Source organism: Hypanus sabinus, chromosome 11 (assembly GCF_030144855.1).
Source record: "Hypanus sabinus isolate sHypSab1 chromosome 11, sHypSab1.hap1, whole genome shotgun sequence".
In the NCBI taxonomy this organism is placed as follows: Eukaryota; Metazoa; Chordata; class Chondrichthyes; order Myliobatiformes; family Dasyatidae; genus Hypanus; species Hypanus sabinus.
Genome location: NC_082716.1, coordinates 56,386,109 through 56,406,138, shown reverse-complemented (window position 1 = coordinate 56,406,138; position 20,030 = coordinate 56,386,109). Strand labels below are relative to the sequence as shown.

At 42.5% G+C, this 20,030-nt stretch overlaps 1 protein-coding gene across 3 annotated transcripts in view; it reads right to left on the bottom strand.

Moving 5' to 3' along the window:
• Window positions 1-20,030, bottom strand: part of dnai4 (dynein axonemal intermediate chain 4) — a 94,808-nt gene that overhangs the window by 9,616 nt on the left and 65,162 nt on the right. For all 3 annotated transcript variants that reach the window (XM_059984372.1, XM_059984374.1, XM_059984373.1), the window contains 3 exons: window positions 12,304-12,402; window positions 9,048-9,277; window positions 6,624-6,774 (listed from right to left, as the gene is read on the bottom strand). In XM_059984372.1, coding sequence (XP_059840355.1) covers window positions 6,624-6,774; window positions 9,048-9,277; window positions 12,304-12,402 — 480 coding nt within the window. The remainder of the gene's footprint in view (window positions 1-6,623; window positions 6,775-9,047; window positions 9,278-12,303; window positions 12,403-20,030) is intronic.

Here is a 20,030-nt window from a genome sequence, read left to right as displayed (position 1 = left end):
CAAGTTCTGATCAGGAATAGTCAATGCGGTTTTGTGCATGGGAGGTCATGGCTGATGAGATCTTGGTCAGTTAAGGAGATGTGCTGAGGAATACCAAATGTATTTCAACTTGGATGTGTGAGATGTTGCACTTTGGGCACACAAAGCAGGATAGGGCTTATACAGTGAATGGCAAGGCACTGATAATTGCTGTGAAACAAAGGGACCTGGGAGTACAAGTACATAGTTTGCTGAAAATTGCCGTGCAACTAGACAGGGTGGTGAAGGTGTTTAGCATGCTGGCCTTCAGTCAACGATTCAAGTTTAGGAGCAGAGATATTATGTATGTTCCATTATACAAGTTGTTAGAGAGATAACATCTACAGTATTGCTGTATGTACAGTTTTGGTCTACCTGTTATAGTGAAAACACTGTCAAACTGGAGAGGGTGCAGAGAGATCAGAGGGCCTGAGTTCAAGGGAAAGGTTAGCCACACTAGGTCTTTATTCCTTGGAGTGTAGGAGCATGAGAGGTGGTCTCAGAGCAATTTATAAAATCATGAGGGATCTGGATAGGGTGGACAATCAATCACTTCCCCAGGATTGGGAAATCTGAAACTGAAGGGTTCAGATACAAGATTGGGGGTGGGAGAAGAGATTTAAGAGACCTGAAGTAACTTATTTACACAAAGGGAACCTGAAATAAGCTTCCTGAGTGCCTGAGGAAGTGGTTGAGGGGGGTACATTTGAAACATTTGGATAAGAAAGTGAAAGGGAAGGGCTTGAAGGGTTATAGGCCAAACACAGGCAACTGGAACCACCCGGGAGGATGTGTGATCAGCATGGACCAGTTGGACCAAGGGGTCTGTTTCCAAGCTGTATTACTCTGTCTCTAAGCCATGCTGCCTATTCCTAATCAACTACTATCTTTCTAAATAAGTCTATAGTTCGCACATCTTTTGTTTGACTAAGGAGAACATCACTCATCTCCTTTGGCTCCATAGAAATACATCCACTTTAGTTTTTGAGGGGCCCTATTCTCTTTCAATTTACTGTTTTTTTCCCTTTAACATACTTACAAAATCCCTTTGGATTTTCCTTAATCTTCTCTGGAAACACGATCTCTTATTCCCCTTTGCCCTTCTGATTTCCTTCTTCAGTACACTCCTTGCAGCCCTATACTCCTCCAGGGAGTCACAATAATGCAGCTGCCTGAACAGCTTCAAAGCAATTGCACAACCACCGACTGCAATTCCAGCCTTGAACTCCAGGCCGGGTCTTCACATGCTGCAATTGTGACTCCCGTCTCCCCTTCCCCCACCACCACTCTGCCATCCCCTCTCCCTCAGATCCTATTGTCAGCTCCTGGGCCCTCAGAGGCTCCATCTTCCTCTCACTCCAACCCTTCCCTCTCCACTGACACCACCAGCCGCCCTCCCCCCTCTAATCTTCACCATTCCCTCCAACCTTCAACTCTCTGAGGCAGAGCGCTCTGTCCTCAGTAAGGGCCTCAGCTTTGTTCCCCTTCGCCCACACCTCTGTGAGTTCCGCGTACACCATGACGCTGAACTCTTCTTCCACTGGCTCCGTCTCCGAGCTTATTTCTTTGGCAAAGGACTCTCCTACCCCCACCGATAACCCCTTCTTCCATCTTCAATCCTCCTCCTCTTCATGGACACCCCGCTCTGGTCTTCTGCCTGCTCTGGATCTCTTTATTGCTAATTGCCGATGGGACATCAACCGTCTTGACTTCACCACACCCTGTTCCAATTCCAACCTCACTCCTTCCGAATGCTCTGCACTCCGCTCCCTCCACACCAATCCCAACCTCACTATAAAACCCACTGATAAGGGGGGGGGGGGGGGGGAGCTGTTGTTGTCTGGCGTACTGACCTCTACCTGGCTGAGGCACAGTGACAACTCTGTGATATCTCCTCTTATTTACCCCTTGATCATGATCCCACTAAGGAGCACCAGGCCATTGTCTCCTATACCATCACCAACCTTATCAGCTCTGGGGATCTCCCATCCACTGCCACCAACCTCATAGTTCCCACACCCCGCACTCCCCGTTTCTACCTCCTACAAAAGATCCACAAACCTGCCTGTCCAGGTAGACCTATTGTCTCAGCTTGCTCCTGCCCCACTGAACTCATTTCTGCATATCTTGACACTGCCTTATCCCCACTTGTTCAATCCCTTCCCACCTATGTTCGTGACACTTCTCACGCTTTGAATCTTTTCAATGATTTTAAGTTCCCTGGACCCCACCACCTTATTTTCACAATGGACGCCCAGTCCCTACATACCTCCATTCCCCCACTGAGATGGTCTCAAAGCTCTTCGCTTTTTTTTGGATTCCAGTCCTAACCAATTCCCCTCTAACACCACCACTCTCCTCTGTCTAGTGGAATTAGTTCTTACTCTCAATAATTTCTCCTTTGGCTCCTCCCACTTCTTCCAAAAGGTGTAGCCATGGGCACCTGCATGGGTCCCAGTTATGCTTGCCTTTTTGTTAGCTTTGTGGAACAGTCCATGTTCCAAGTCTTTATTGAAATCCATCCCCCTCTTTTCCTCCGCTACGTCGACGACTGCATTGGCGCTGCCTCTTGCACGCATGCTGAGCTCGTCGACTTCATTAACTTTGACTCCAACTTTCACCCTGCCCTCAAATTTACCTGGTCTATTTCCGACACCTCCCTCCCCTTTCTTGATCTTTCTGTCTCCTTCTCTGGAGACAGCCTATCTGCTGATATCTACTATAAGCTACAGACTCTCACAGCTACCTGGACTATTCCTCTTCCCACCCTGTCTCTTGCAAAAAGGCTATCCCCTTCTCACAATTCCTCCGGCTCCGCTGCATCTGCTCTCAGGATGAGGCTTTTCATTCCAGGACGAAGGAGATGCCTTTGTTTTTTAAACACAGGGGCTTCCCTTCGTCCACCATCAACTCTGCTCTCAAACGCATCTCTCCCATTTCCCTCACATCTGCCCTCACCCCATCCGCCTGCCACCACACTCGGGATAGGGTTCCCCTTGTCCTCACCTACCACCCCACCAGCCTCCAGGTCCAACGTATAATTCTCCGCAACTACCTCCACCTCCAACAGGATCCCACTACCAAACACATTTTTCCCTCCCCCCCTTTCTGCTTTTTGCAGGGATCGCTCCTAATGCGACTCCCTTGTCCACTCGTCCCCCCCATCCCTTCCCACCGATCTCCCTCCTGGCACTTATCCTTGTAAACGGAACAAGTACTACACCTGCCCTTACACTTCCTCCCTCACCACCATTCAGGGCCCCAGACAGTCCTTCCAGGTGAGGCAACACTTCACCTGTGAGTCGGCTGGTGTGGTATACTGCGTCCGGTGCTCCCGGTGTGGCCTTTTACATATTGGTGAGACCCGACGCAGACTGGGAGACCGTTTTGCTGAACACCTACGCTCGGTCCGCCAGAAAAAGCAGGATCTCCCAGTGGCCACACATTTTAATTCCACGTCCCATTCCCATTCTGATATGTCTATCCATGGCCTCCTCTACTGTCAAAATGAATCCAAACTCAGGTTGGAGGAACAACACCTTATATACCAGCTGGGTAGCCTCCAACCTGATGGCATGAACATTGACTTCTCTAACTTCCGTTAATGCCCTTCCTCCCCTTCTTACCCCATCCCTGACATATTTAGTTGTTTTTTTTTTCTCTCTCTCTGTCCATCACTCTGCTTGTTCTCCATCTCCCTCTGGTGCTCCCCCCCCCCACCTTTCTTTCTCCCAAGGCCTCCCGTCCCATGATCCTTTCCCTTCTCCAGCTCTGTATCACTTTTGCCAATCACCTTTCCAGCTCTTAGCTTCATCCCACCCCCTCCGGTCTTCTCCTATCATTTCGCATTTTCCCCTCCCCCCACTACTTTCACATCTCTTACTATCTTTCCTTTCAGTTAGTCCTGACGAAGGGTCTCGGCCTGAAATGTCAACAGTGTTTCTCCTTATAGATGCTACCTGGCCTGCTGTGTTCCACCAGCATTTTGTGTGTGTTGCCTGTACTTGACCTATGAATCTTTTTTATCTGCCCTGAACCTCAATATCCCTTGTTACCTAGGGTTCCATACTTCTGCCAAACTTGCCCTTCACTGTAACTGAAACATGCAGATCATTAACTCTCTATCTCACTTTTAAAACCCTTTGACTTGCAGATGTTCCTTTGCCTGTGAGCAGCTTACTCCAGAGTACACAGTATCACACACAAAGTTCAGCAGGTCAGGCAGTATTCATGGGAAGGAACGAACAGTAGACATTTTCAGCCAATAGCCTTCATCAGGAAAGGAAGGGGGATGAAGCCAGATTAAGAAGGTGAGGTTGGGGAAGGAGTACAAACTGGCACGTAATAGGTGAGACCAGATAAGGGGAATGAAGTGAGAAGCTAGGGGTTGTTTGGTGGAAAAGGTGAAGGACTGAAGAAGGAATCTGGCAAGAGAGGAGAGCTTAATCAATAAGCTTCAAAACCTTGGCCTTAATACGTCCTTGTGCAACTGCATCCTTGATTTCCTCACTTGCAAACCCCAATGAGATTGGATTGGCAGCAACATCTCCTCTACAATCTCCATCAGCACAGATGCAACACGAGACTGTGTGCTTAGCCCCTGCTCCACTCACTTTACACTTAAGACTGTGCGGCTAAGTAAAGCTCTAATGCCATATTCAAGTTTACTGACAACACCACTGTCATAGGCGAAACCATATAGGACGGAGAATGGAAATCTAACTGAGCGGTGTCATAACAACAAACCCTTCACTCAATGTCAGCAAGATCAAGGAGCTGATTGCTGACTTCAGGAGGAGGAAACCAGAGGCCCAAGAACCAGTCCTCATCGGGGATCAGAGGTGAAGGAAGTCAGCAACTTTAACTTCCTTGGTGTTATTATTTTGAAGAACCTGTCATGGACCCAGCACTTACAAAGAAAATATGGTAGCACCTCTACTTCCTTAGGAATTTGCGAAGTTTTGGCATATCAAACTCTGCAAACTTCAATGGATGTTTACTGGAGAGTAATCACTGCCTGGTATGGACTAATGCCCTTGAATGGAAAATCCTAAACAAATAGTGGATATGGCCCAGTCTATCATGGGTAAAGCCCTCCCCAGCATTGAGCACATCTACAAAAAGTGTGTCGCAGGAAAGCAGCGTCCATCGCTAAGGACCCCAACCACCCAGGTTATGCTCTCTTCTCGCTACTGCCATCAGGTAAAAGATAAAAGAGCCTCAGGACTCACACCACCAGTCTCAGGAACAGTTATTACCCCTCAACCATCAAGCTCTTGAACAAAGTGAACAACTTCATTTGCCCCATCATTGAAATGTTCCCACAACCCATAGAATCACTTTCAAGGACTCTTCATCTCTTGTTTATTGCTTATTTATTTTTTATTCTTTTTTGCGTTTGAACAGTTTGTTGTCTTTTGCACACTGGTTGAATCCCCAAGTTGGTGCAGTCTTTCATTGATTCTATTATACTTATTATTCTATCATGAATTTATTGACTATGCCCACAAGAAAATGAATCTCAGAGTTGTACATGAGGACATAGATGTACTTTGATAATGAATTTACTCTGAACTTTTGAGAGTGGACCATGGTTGAAAGGGGAGGAGGGAAACCAGGGAGAGAAAAGTAGATGACGAAAAGGGATAAGGCAGGAGCCAGAATGGAATATGGACAAAGAAAGAAGAGGGGAAGAAATTAATATTTATGTTATCAGGTCGGAGACTACCCAGAGAGATTTTGAGCGGTTGCTAATTCAACCTAAGAGTGGCCTTATCATGACAGAAGCAACCTACTCACAACTGACTTTCACAAGTTCCTATTTAATACCGTCAAAATTTCATTGTTCCAATTAATACTTTAAATTCTAGATCATAGTATAAGACCATCAGATATATGAGTAGAATTAGGCCATTCAGCGCACTGAGTATACTTCGCAATTCCGACATAGCTGATTTATTATCCCACTTAACCCATTCTTCTTTCTCCCCGTATACTTTCTCACTCTTACTAATCGATAACCCATCAAACTCTGCTTTAAATATACCCAGTGATTCAGCCTTCACAGCCATCTTTGGCAATGAACTCCACAGATTCAGCACTCTCTGATTAAAGAAATTCCTCCTCACTTCTGCTCTAAAGGGCTATCATTGCATTCTGAGGTTTGTCCTCTGGTCGTAGGATTCCTCACTAGAGGAAGCATTTCCCATGTCCACTCTAGCTGTTTAATATTTGATAGGTTTCAATGAAATACGTGAAATCAACTAATTCATTGAAAATGAAAGACTGATCCTTTTCCATAACTAATTTAAAACTAATAAACGATGGCCACTAGTTCCAAAGTGCTTGTCACTGACATTTGAGTCATTTGTATCTCATCCAAGATCCTCTAACTTTTGACAATTTTATTTATAAACCTGTGAATATTCATATGGAAATCTATAATTTTACAAGGAAATACAAAATTATAAAATAACATTAATAACTTTTCTTATAGATACTTAAATGTTCAACATCTTGAGAGTGAAGAAAATGTTAATATTTTATATGAACATATTTTATACGGATAATTTTATATAAGTCACAACATCTAAATTGGAACTTACGGTTTCTTCATTTGGAGACATATTACTGAGCTGGTATACTGTGACCTGTCCATTGGTGTCACCAACGAGAATGCAATCTGTGTTCTTAGCAAAGAGTATGGTAGTCAACCTTACTCCTTCCGTGGCTGGGTAGATAATAATAGGATCCAATCTACCAAAGCATATAACAAAATAAAACATAATATTTGTGTATTTGCATTAGTATGTTGCGCTTACTGCAAAAATAAGTTTAGAAATGCACAGAATATGAACTTTGAGGTCTATTTTATTTCTTAAATGGTATTTCAGTCCAAATTGAGAAATGTTAGATGAAATCTCTGCCCAACGTTAAAATCTTGAGTTACATACTGAACTTCTCTTAATATATATGGGATTCACCACCTTTTAAAGCTGCATATATTAATGAGATATGGCAACCAATACTACTGCAGTACAGAATAATTTGATGACTGTCAAGACTTTCGGGTTGTCCTGAGAACAGTGCAGCAAATTCCATACCAGGCAATAATAAAAAAAAGAGAAACTACTGCAAGTATCAATGGCAAATTAAACAACCTATGTTTCAGATTGATAAGTGACTTACTTCAGAATTCAGAAATATAGAAAAACTATAGCACAGTACAGGCCCTTTGGCCCACAATGCTGTGCCGAATATGTACTTACTTTAGAAATTACCAAGGGTTACCCATAGCCCTCTATTTTTCTAAGCTCCATGTATCTATCCAGAAGTCTCTTAAAGACACTTTTGCAAGCATGTCAGGATGAGTCCCATTTGTCTGCATGAATGCAAGAGCTGCTTCCCCTTACTCTGATTAGAAACAAGGTCTACTTTTTATTTCACTCAAAGCAGTTCGGAATCCTTGCAAGCAGTTGATGGACCCTAGAATATCAGGATTTTTATCACTGTAATCTAAACCTTTATCACTGTAATCGTTAGTGGTTGAGATTACTGGAATAACAGTGCCAAATAAGACATGCCAGTGGTTGGCAATGAGCTGGAGAAGTGCTTAAATTCAAAAGGCACAATCACATTGAATGTATTGAATGATAGATGCATCTCCAACACTGGTAACAATTTGGCCAATAACCAGCACACTGCTAGCTGTCCACTTGGCAAATGTCCTATTTAATTTGCTCTAGAGCTAGAATGCTGAAGCAAAACCAATTCAGGTTTAGATTTATTTATCACATGTACATCAAAACATACAGTGAAATGCATTGTTTGTGTTAACTAACGTCATGCCTCAGGATGTGCTGGGGCCAGTTCAGCAGTATCACCACACATTCTGGCACCAACATCATATGCCCAGAATGTTCAGCAGAGCAAGACAAGGAACAACAACAGCAGCAGCAAAACAAGCCCCTTTCCTACCCTCCCACTCACTCACACAGGCAGGCCTCCAATCCCAGGTCACGCCACCTCCCTGGACTCACAGACTTCGTGATTCCAACCACCAGACCCTGGCAAAGACTCACAGACTTTAAGCCTCTGACCTTCATACAAGGTGACCTAGGGTCTTCAACTTCAGGTTTCTACCTCCAAACTTGAATGGACCTCTACCCAGGACTTGCTGATCTGGAGGATCACCAGCCCTTGTGCCACCAACACAGGACTTCCCGACCTGGGGATTGCTGGATTTCATCCTCCACACCTGCCGACCCGACATCCTGGAGTGCGGACCTTTGACTGTGCTCTGAACACCAACTCCTGCTCCTGACATCCAACTCTTCATCATCCCTGTCCCTAAACCATAACCTGATCCTCAACACTTACATTGTGCCCAAAGCCATCCCTGTGAACATTAAAAAAAATTGACGGACAACACAGCAAGGCGCCATCCTTGCATTGAATTTTCCTCTATGTTGCCATCCCTGTTTTATGGCAAGCTCTGTGTTCAATGTGAGAATGTGACAAAAGTGATATAGCCCTACAAAACCTTGCTTCTTATGCAATTTTTTCACATCTTCCTGAAAGTACTGATTACTTACATTAACATGGTTGCAGAATTTCCAGTGCTCCACACTGCAAACTTCATGCTTAATGTTATCGAATAATAATACTATTCTTGTATAGTGAAGCCAATCTGTTTTCATTTAATGTCAATGTGGTGCTTTTTATACATAAAGCCCACTGAAATGAGCTTATATGTTACTCAAATATTGCCATCTGGGTAATTGCCTTAAATTCTATCCCCAATTCTGCCTTCTCCTTTGTCATGGGGCAGCTCAAATTAATTATGAAATTTCAGCAAATTTCTTGGCTATGCTTAATAAACATCTGATTAAAAATCATCACCTTCTGCACTCAAAATATTTGTAGCAATACCACATGTTATGAACTCGGTTAGTGAAAATTGTATTATTCTAAGATTACTGGCTTACTTTCAATCTATAATATTCAAAAAGGCAAAAGAAAATACCGACATGTTAACTGAAAGGTCCCAGATTTCCACTCTGTCCTCATTAACTGCTCCAAACACAGTTGCTGATTTTGGTGACCACATGATGCTGTGCACGGCCTTTGTAACAGTGGAAGTAAAGCGCAGAACTGGTCGCACTATATCCTGACTCCATAAATGAATGGACCAGTCAGAAGAGCAGCTCAGAAAAGTATCATGAGAAAATGGTGACCATGCTATTTTATACACAGGACCCTAGAAATGAAACAAAGGTTAATTGTGTGCTGGTCATAATACTGACTTTTCTGATCACTCTGCTCTTATACCCTCAGCTAATTTCTTTATCCTCGGTTTTAAAACAAGACTCAATGAATTGACTTTGTGCAAATTGAGACTTAAAACCTTCTTTCTGTAATTCAGAAACTTTTAAAATCTAAGCTTGATGTAACCTAACCATTTTTCTGTTTCACTTTACAGCTTTGATTTGGTACAGGAACTAACTCTCCATCCAGGCTTTTAACCATATAACAATTACAGCACGGAAGGACATCTCGGCCCTTCTAGTCCGTGCCGAACGCTTACTCTCACCTAGTCCCACCAACCCGCACTCAGCCCATAACCCTCCATTCCTTTCCTGTCCATAATCCTATCCAATTATACTCTAAATGACAATATTGAACCTGCCTCTACCACTTCTACTGGAAGCTCGTTCCACACAGCTACCACTCTCTGAGTAAAGAAATTCCCCCTCATGTTACCCCTAATCTTTTGCCCCCTAACTCTCAACTCATGTCCTCTTGTTTAAATCTCCCCTACTCTCAATGGAAAAACCCTATCCACGTCAATTCTATCTATCCCCCTCATAATTTTAAATAACTCTGTCATGCCCCCCCCCCCAACCTTCTACACTCCAAAGAATAAAAACCTAACTTGTTCAACCTTTCTCTGTAACTTAGGTGCTGAAACCCAGGTAACATTCTCGTAATCTCCTCTGTACCCTCTTCATTTTGTTGACATCTTTCCTATAATTTGGTGACCAGAACTGTACACAATACTCCAAATTTGGCCTTACCAATGCCTTGTACTATTTTAACATTACATCCCAACTCCTATACTCAATGCTCTGATTTATAAAGCGCAGCATACTAAAAGCTTTCTTCACCACCCTATCAACATGAGATTCTACCTTCAGGGAACTATGCACCATTATTCCTAGATCACTCTGTTCTACTGCATTCTTCAATGCCCTACCATTTACCATGCATATCCTATTTTGATTAGTCCTACCAAAATGCAGCACCTCACACTTATCAGCATTAAACTCCATCTGCCATCTTTCAGCTCACTCTTCTAACTGGCCTAAATCTCTCTGCAAGCTTTGAAAACCTTCTTCATTATCCACAACACCACCTATCTTAGTATCATCTGCATACTTACTAATCCAATTTACTGAAACCTTTTGATAAAAAGGTTTCATTTCTTGAAATAATTGTGAGTAGAATCCTTGAAGATTATTAACACCATGAATCAAAGGAATGTTCTGACATGTCACTATACAGGTCTTTCTATCTTTGTGTTCTTGATCAAAGGTGCACAAACTTTAGAAGGATAATGAATATAGTGGACTATAGGGCCAGTTTCTGTGCTGTATGACTATGTCCCATTAACCCATTTCTCAACTAGCTAAAGTAAACACAATGCATTTACAAAAGAACTGAGGGAATGTAGAAACTAAAACTATATTTTTATTCTTACAGAACTGATGTTATACCTGGGAATGTACATATATCAAAACATTTCTAATGGTGGCAACAAAAGAAAAAGAATATCCAGTTATGTTGATTTTGGAAAAATAAATGGCAGGAATGACAACAGGATAGTTTAACATATCACTTTAGTTTATTTAGTTACTTGCCCTCCTGTAACTGTAGGAAGCCACAGTTACTTTTTCCTGATATGCCACCATTATACTTCTATTCGAGCTAAAAGTAAATAGAAAATCAATCTCATCTCTAAAATATAAATATCTCTTGGCCAGACAGTTATCAATGTCAAGTCGATCTCGTGGTGGGGGCAGTTTGATTAAGACACATCTAAATTTTGAATTCTTATGTCACATTCAAGAGTTCATCCTGACTTCACTAAGGAATCATTCTATTTTTTTTAAAGTTACCCAGGGACATCATCATAATTATGATCCACTTTTAGTTCACTTTCCCCAGTGGGTAACTAGACAAGTTTTTTTTTAATTTCTGCTAGAGTCTGAAACGTGTCTCAGGACTCCGCTGGCTAAGCTGTTTGCTCAAAAGCATTTATCAATGATCAGAATAAACAATGGGCAAAGGTAGTTTTCAGGCAAGCATCTAACAAGGAACATTTTAACAACCATTTCCTTGCATTGTTTTTAGTTTGTACCATTAGCTAATTAACAGCAACTCTATCCAGAGGTACGAAGCTGAAAACTGAAGAAGCAAAAGGAAGTCAACCAATAGATCCCACTACCATTGCATTTTTGATAACTGGGAAGAGACAAAAAATAATTAATTGCCAAGAATGTAAATGACAAATCGAAAAAAAGTTAAAAGGCCCAAAACGAAAATGTACACTCAGTGGACACATTTTTTAAAAAAAAAGATCCACCTATATTCCTGCTTGTTAATGCAAATTTGTAATCAGCCAATTATGTGGCAGCAATTCAATACTTAAAAGCTTGCAGACATGGTCAAGAAGTTCAGTTGTTGTTCAAACAAAACATCAAAATGGCAGGAAAAATGTGATGCAAGTGACTTTGATTGTGGAATGATTGTTGGTTGGAGTATCTCAGAAACTGCTGTTCTCCTGAGATTTTCAGACACAACGGTCTAGAGTTGACAGAAGACGGTGGAAAAACATTCAGTGAGCAGCAGTTCTGTGGGTGAAACTGCCTTTTTGATGAGATGTCAGAGGAGAACGGCCAGACTGGTTCAAGTAGGCTGGAAGGTGACAGTAATTCAAATAACTGTGTTACAACAGTGGTTCACAGAATAGTATCTCCGAATGTGCAACATGTCAGTTTGAAGTGGATAGGCTACACCAGCAGAAGACCACGAACATACAGTCAGTGGCCACTTTATTAGGTACAGGATACCTGAGGGTATACTAATGTCAATTGCCTTCTTGTCAGCCTTGAATTGGAAAAAAAACAATAAAATTGATGCCTTCTTATTATTAAATTTCAGTTCCATAGGCATTATTAACAGTATCTTTAGTACATTTAATTTTGAATTTCTTTTGTCACATACCTTGTGAACTCCATATGTTTCTAAGAACTGTTCATTATAGGAACATGAGCATTTATGAATGTAACCTTCTTCTGTCCCAGCCAGATAAATATTAGTTTCCTACAGAAATCAGAGATAAGTTTTAAAGGCAATTTAATAATTAAATCAATAACTTTAACATTTCTTTCTTTTCTTTTCTATAGGGATGTTAGGGGGGAGGGGTTAAGGGGAGGGGGGAAGGGTACATATATTTTTTCACATATTTTCTTTTTCTTTCTGTAATTATTTGAAAACTCAATAAAAAAAGTTTTAAAAAAAATAACTTTAACATACAATAATTAAACCAGATAAATTGGGTTAATATAGGGCCAGAATTCTTTATTGATGATTTTAACATGATTTATCCCTAAATATTTTCCCAAAGATCATGTAACAGGTGAATGTTTCTGTTTAGTTACTGCCCAAAGAATATGTTAAGATTGTTAATAATATGCAGCAGTACCTTGCCAAATAAACTTCTACGTATAATAGACTTGTACTAGCTGTCCTGTTTGGGACTGAGAAAAAACATTGTTGGCATCGAATGAATTGCAACTTTCTTAAAGCTGATGTGCAAGTTCTCAAAGCTGATTCAGAATACCAAAGCATTAAAAAAATACCTAAAGTTGTTATAGCCAGGAGTGGTAGTGGGGATAAGCTCCCGCTACCTATAAAGTGCTCCGAACAGTGTGCGTCACTGACAACTAAGGCCAACTCTTGGACTTCACATGTGGCTTAGCTACTAGGCCCAGTGGAACCGTTTCTACTAACAAGAGAAGGGGCAAGGGCGGACCACTGGTGCCTCAAAACCAGTTGCTTCAGACAGGTGGGGCTTGTCATCTCAGACTGCAGCACACCTAGGAGAAGGAAAAGGAAAACTCTGATTTTAAACCTCCGCTGCCTTGCGGCCATACCCACCCTTGGGAAGGGCTTCGGGAGTAAACCCTGAGAAAGAAATCCGGAGCCAGGGTTCCTAAGGCAGTTTGCTATGTTTACAACTTCACTCTGGCAACCTCTACAACAACACTGTTGGCAAGCTACAGTATATCAGCACTTGCCGTTCATTTGGTGACTGGTACCCATCAGTGACATGGAGAGGGGGAACCCATTGCAATGGGCAACAGCAGTTCTTCAAATCTTCCCACCCAGGCTTGCGCCCTGGAGAGGACAGTCCACCAGAGGCACAAACCTAAGATCCCCTGGGATCGACAGCTGCCTACTACAAAAAGTACTGAGAAACCCAAGTGGTCCAATTAGGCCCTTAAACTATTCTACCACAGAATGGCATCATAGCTGATCTGTTACTAACTCTATATAATGGCTATTTCTCAAAATACTGGCTGTTGTCTTATCCCTCTTAATGACCACAGTAAATGAAAATCTTTAAGTCCTAGATATAAAATTAACAAATGATCTTCAATTCACATTGTTTGCAGAAGAATGTTTCAAACCTAGCATACTTGTGCGCATGCGCTGGCCGTGCATGCAGCCTGTTACAACTGCTCCTACTAATTGTAAAGTTTTTCCTACCTGTGGCCATCAAACTTTACAACTCCTCCCTAGGAGTGTCAGACAAACTGAGCCAATAGGCTGGTCCTGGACTTATTTCCACTTGGCATGATTACCTTATTTTTATTTAATTATTTATGGTTTTATATTGCTATATTTCTTCACTATTCTTGGTTGGTGCGGCTGTAACGAAACCCAGTTTCCCTCGAGATCAATAAAGTATGTCTGTCTATATTCTACATTCCTAAAAGTCTGGCTCTGAATTTTGTTCTTTGCGCTTAATGAGTCTCCATAACTAATAACTCATCCACATCTACCCCATTACTTCTCTTCATAACATGAATTTTGATGAAAAACAACCTTTAACCTTCTAAGTTTCAGGCTCCACCTCTTAATTTGTATTCATCAACTTCAAAGAAAATAAATGTGTTGGGGATGAGAAACAGTAACCTGATACAGTAAAGACACCTACATCAAATTTTGTTTATTAACCACAGTTCTGCCTGTCACATTCCAAAGACACATGGTTTAGGGCTAGTAAGTTGTGGGCATGCTAGTTTGATGCTGGAAGCACAGTCGACACTTGCAGGTTGCCCTAAGCCAGGAGTTGGCAATCTTTACCACTGAAAGAGCCATACGGACCCGTTTCCCACAGAAAAAAAAACACTGGGAGCCACAAAACCCGTTTGACATTTAAAATGAAATAACACTGCATACAACGTTTTTTTTTTGCCTTTATGCTATGTATAAACAAATTATAATGTGTTCCATTTATGAAATCGATGAACTCCTGCAGAGAAAACTAAATTACATTTCTGCATGCAACAAAAACATTTTGAACTCCGAAAAAAAGACGTTGGGTTGAAGGTTACTCCATAGTTAGCCTACCTTGGATCGAAAAATTAAAAGAAATCGCGCACTGGTGGGTGTCAGGCATTGGCAGTGGTGACGTATATTAATAATGATAAAAAAACACGTTGTAGTGGTGTGCTACACGCAGCGCTAAAATAACGACACGGAGTCGGTAAACTGCAGTCAAAGATAACTTTATTCGAACTAAACAGCCTTGCTTTTAAGCCTCCCTCAACCCCCCCCCCCCCGTGGGCGCGGATGCTCCAAAAGACACGTACTCACAAACCCCCGTAGGTTATCTCCCTTAGCCAGAACGCTGGCTAATTGTGAGCCGGTTCGGATGTGCCAGGAAATGGGTCGCCACAACGTTTTATTTAGATTGTACAAGATCACCATAATCTTCAAATTTAGAATTACATTTCAACAACTTACAAACTAACATAAAATACATTTTAATTAAATACTCATCATTTATTTTCCAAAGCCACAGGGAGCCGCAGCACAGAGATGAAAGAGTCGCATGCAGCTCCGGAGCAGGCGGGTTGCCGACCCCTGCCCTAAGCACATCCTCGTACTGTGTTGGCTGTTGAAGCAATGACGTATCTCATTGAATGTTTCAATGTACATATGGCAAATACGTACATATGTACTCTATTATTCCAAGCAAACTCATCGCCAAACTCTGGACCTTGAGAGTTAATGTCTAGATTCTTGACTTGATAACCAAGAAACTGTAACAGTAAGGACATCTTTTTATTTACTTATTCGTGTGTTTGTTCGTTTGTTTATTTATTCCACAACATGGAGTAAAAATCTTTGCATTATGACTCCATCGCAATGTACAGAGACATATGAATTTCTAAGTCTAATGGCTTGAAGGAAAAAGCTTCCCATAGCCTGTTGGTCCTGGCTTTAATGCTACGGCACAGTTTGCCAGACGGAAACAGCCAGAACAATTTATGGTTGGGGTGACTGGTGCCCGCAGTGACCTTTCAGGCCTTCTTTATGCACCTGCTGTTGTAAGTGTCCTCAGTAGAGGGAAGTTCACATCCACAGATGTGCTGGACTGTCCGTACCACTCTCTGCAGTGCCCAGCGATCGAGGTTGGTGGAGTTCCCATACCAGGCAGTGATACAGCCACAGCTGTACAGCTCTCAATGGTGCCCCTGTAAAAGGTCTTGAGGACTTGGGGGTTCATGCCGAACTTTTTCAGTCGCCTGAGGTGGGAGAGACGTTGTTGTGCTTTTTTTGCCACACAGCCAGTGTGTACAGTCCAAGTAAGATCTTCAGTGATGGGTATACCAAGGAACTTGAAACTACTCACCCTCTCAACTGCAGTCCCATTGACGTTGATCGGGGCAAGCCTGTCTCCATTCCTCCTGTAATCTATGATCACCTCTTTTGTTTTTGGACATTGAGGGAGAGGTTGTTATCATGGCCCCACAGTGTCAGGGTATTTAGGCTGTCTCGTCACCACTAGAAATATGGCCAAAATCAATTCACAAACTAGAGAAAAACTGCAGATGCTGGAAATCCAGGCAACACACACACAAAAATACTGGAGGAACTCGGCAGGCCAGTTGTAAAAAAAAGTACAGTTGATACATTTTGGGCTAAAACCCTTCAGCAGGACTGGAGTAAAAAAGCTGAGGAGTAGATTTGAAAGGTGGTGGGAGGGGAGAGAGAAATGCCAGGTGATCCGTGAAACTTGGAGGGGAGGGATGAGGCAAAGAGCTAAGGAGTTGATTGGTGAAAGAGACAGAAGGCCATGGAAGAAAGAAGAAAGTGGAGGGGGGGAACGAGCACCAAGGGGAGGAGCTGGACGGGCAAAGAGGTAACACAAGAGAGGGACAAGGGGATGGGAAATGGTGACGGAGGGTTTGGATGGCATTAATTGAAGTTCATGCCATCAGGTTGGAGGCTACCCAAACGGAATATAAGGTGTTGTTCCTCCAACCTAAGTATGGCCTTATCAACAGTGAAGGAGGCCATGGATGGACATATCAGAATGGGAATGGGAAGTGGAATTAAAATGGGTGGCCACTCAATGTCGTGTCACCTACAAATTTGATCAGCAGATTGGAGCTGTGTGTGGCATCACAGTCGTAGTTGTAAAGGGAATGGAGGAAAGGACTCAGGATACAAGCCTGGGGGGCACCTGTGCTGAGGGTCAGAAGGGCGGAGGTGAGGGAGCCCATCCTTACCACTTGTCTGCGATCCGATAGGAAGTCTAGCATCCAGCTGCACAAAGTGGGGTACAGGCAGAAGTCTCTGAGATTTATCTGTCAAGTCTGGAGGGAATTATGGTGTTGAACACTGCCTCTTCTCCAGATAAGTGAGGACAATGTGTAGTGCTGTGTCTAAAGTGTCATCAGTAGACCAGTTCTGTCAGTAGGCAGGTGGTCCAATGTGGTGGTAGCATGCTGCAGATGTAGTCTTTAACCAGCCTCTCAAAGCATTTGCTTATAATTGAGGTGAGAGTGACAGGGCATCAATCGTTCAGGCATGCTACCTTGATTTTCTTAGGTACAGGGACAATGATGGACAATTTGAAACAGGAGAGCACTACTCACTGGAAGAAGGAGAGACAGCAACACCTCTGCCAATACTATACTAAACAAGGGGTTCCCAACCTTCTTTATGCCATGGACCAATACCATTAAGCGTGGGGTTCATGGACTCCAGACAGGGACCCCCTGTTCTAAACACTGGTGCTCACAAGACAGAATCCTCAGACCACTACCCTACTCCCTGTAAGCGTATGATTGTATGGCCAGATTCTGCTCTAACACCATTTACAAGTTTGAAGATGTAATGTTTACATTGTAGTGGACCGCATCTTAAATAATGAGTCAGAGTACAGGAAGGAGATAGCTTAACGATAAGGTGTCATTTCAACAACCTTTCCCTCAATGTCAACAAAACGAAAGAACTGGTCATTGACTAGAAAGGGGAATAGTTTCCTTTCTCTTGCCTCTGTCCCGTCTTGAAGAGTGGAGCAACATTTGAAATTTTCCAGTGCGTATGTTCCTGTCCACCTCCAGAGCTTTAAGGTTGAGGGCTTCAAGTTCCTAGGTGTCATCATCAATTGTCTGGTACAACAATGTTGATGTCATGACCAAGAGAGCTCACCAACACCTCTACTTTCTCAGGAGGCTAAAGAAATTCAGCATGTCCCTGTCGATTCTTACCAATTTTTAAGCTATCCACCATAGAAAGCATCTTGTCTGGATGCGACAATTTTGAATGGCAACTGTTCTGCAAATGACTGCAAGAAACTGCAGAGAGTTGTGGACACAGCTCAACATATCACAGGAACCAGCTTCCTTTCTGTCTAAACCTCTCACTGCCTCAGCAGAGCAACCAGTATATTCAAAGACACCACCCACCACAGACATTTTCTCTTCTCCCTTCTCCCATTGGGCAGAACGTACAAAAGCCCGAAAGTAAATACCACTAGTCTCAAGGACACTTCGATCCCACTGTTATCTGACTCGGATAAGGCTTGTAGCGGCACCTTGTAAAAGACCTGAAAATCCAAGCACACAACATTAGCCAATTCTCCTTTGTCTATCCTGCTTGTTATTTCTTCAATGAATTCCAACAAATTTTCAGGCAAGCTTTTCTCTTCAGGAAACCATGCTAACAATGGCCTATTTTATCATGTGCACTCAAATACCCCAAAACCACATCCTTCACAATTAACTCCAACATCTTCCCAACCACTCTCCCTTCTTGAAGAGTGGGGTGACATTTGAAATTTTCCAGTCTTCCAGAACCACTAATCCTTCACAATTACTAATGCCTCCACAATTTCTTCCTTAGTTGGTAACTTATCTACCAGCAGACCTTTCAGTTTTCCAAGAACCTTCTCTCTAGTAATGGTAACTTTATACATTTCATGACCCCCGGCACCTGGAACTTCCACCATACTGATAGTGTCTTCCACAGTGAAGACTGATGCAAAATACTTGTTCAGTTTGTCCACAATTTTGTTGTCCCCCGTTACTACCTCTCCAAGATTGTTTTCCAGTGGTCCAATATCCACTCTTGCCTCTCTTTTACACTTTATGTATCTGAAGAAAGTTTTGGTACCCTCTTTAATATTATTGGCTAGCTTACTTTCATATTCTATCTTAAAATCCTTAATGACTTTTTTAGTTACCTTCTGTTGGTATTTAAAAGCTTCCCAAATCCCCAAACTTCCCACTAATATATGTTCTATTTTATTCCCTCTCTTTGGCTATTATGTTGGCTTTGAATTTCCTTGTTAGTCATGATTGTGTCATCTTGCCTTTATAAGACTTCTTCCTCTTTGGGATGTATATATCTAGTGCCTTCCGAATTGCTTTCAGAAATTCCAATCATTGCTGTTCTGCCAGTGTTCTTTTCCAATCAATTCTGGCCAACTCCTCTCTCATGCCTCTGTAATTCCCTTTACTCCACTCTAATACTGATACATCTGACTTCAGCTTCTCCTTCTCAAATTTCAGAGTGAATTTGTTCATATTATTATCACTTATTATCTGGAGGGGTGGAGCTTATGATGATGGCACTAAACGGCGAATCCTTTGCTTGCATCTTCGGAACCAGCCCTACTCTATCCTTAATATCTCTTTTTTTCCATTTCAAAGTTCTTTTGAAGACCCTGACCTGGAGTTACATGTTGACTTCGGTTCGTTGCAGAAATGGCACCCAATCCCAAGGCCTTACGTTGGGCCACTTTTCCATATGCCGAGGTGCAGCTTGGAAGACCAGTGCGCCTTCAGGGTGCCAGATTTTCATGGCTTTGGAGACAGGCTGATCCAAGGCCGGTGTTTCCACCGCTGACTGATTGGTTGTGGGAGTACACGGAAGATTGGAAGCAGCAAGCTTGCTACTGGCTATGTGACCAGCGACCCGAGTTCTTTAGGCACAGAGCTTGAAGAAAGTGACACAACAGACTTTTAACACCACAAATCAGCGAGTTGTTTTGTTATATCTCCCTTCTTGCTGTGAAAACAGAGACACCACTTTTTCCCTTATTAGGCAGAGAGAGAGCCTGTGGTATGTCGAATATTGGGTGAACGAGTAGTTTCAAAGGTTTCAAAAGTACATTTAATGTCAGAGAAATGTATACAATATACATCCTGAAATGTTCTTTCTTTGCAGAGTAGTCTTAGGGATACTGCAAGTCTGTGTCTTTATTGATGCTTTGCTGCACACTTGAGTACTCGGTGGAGGCGCCAATGCTTTTTGCTGGTGGGTGGGGGGGCCATTGCTTTGCTGCTGCTTATGCATGAGAGTTGGGGAGGGGCTGGGAGAGCTGGGGGGGCCTTTGGGGTTCTAATGTTTAACTGTCATTCATT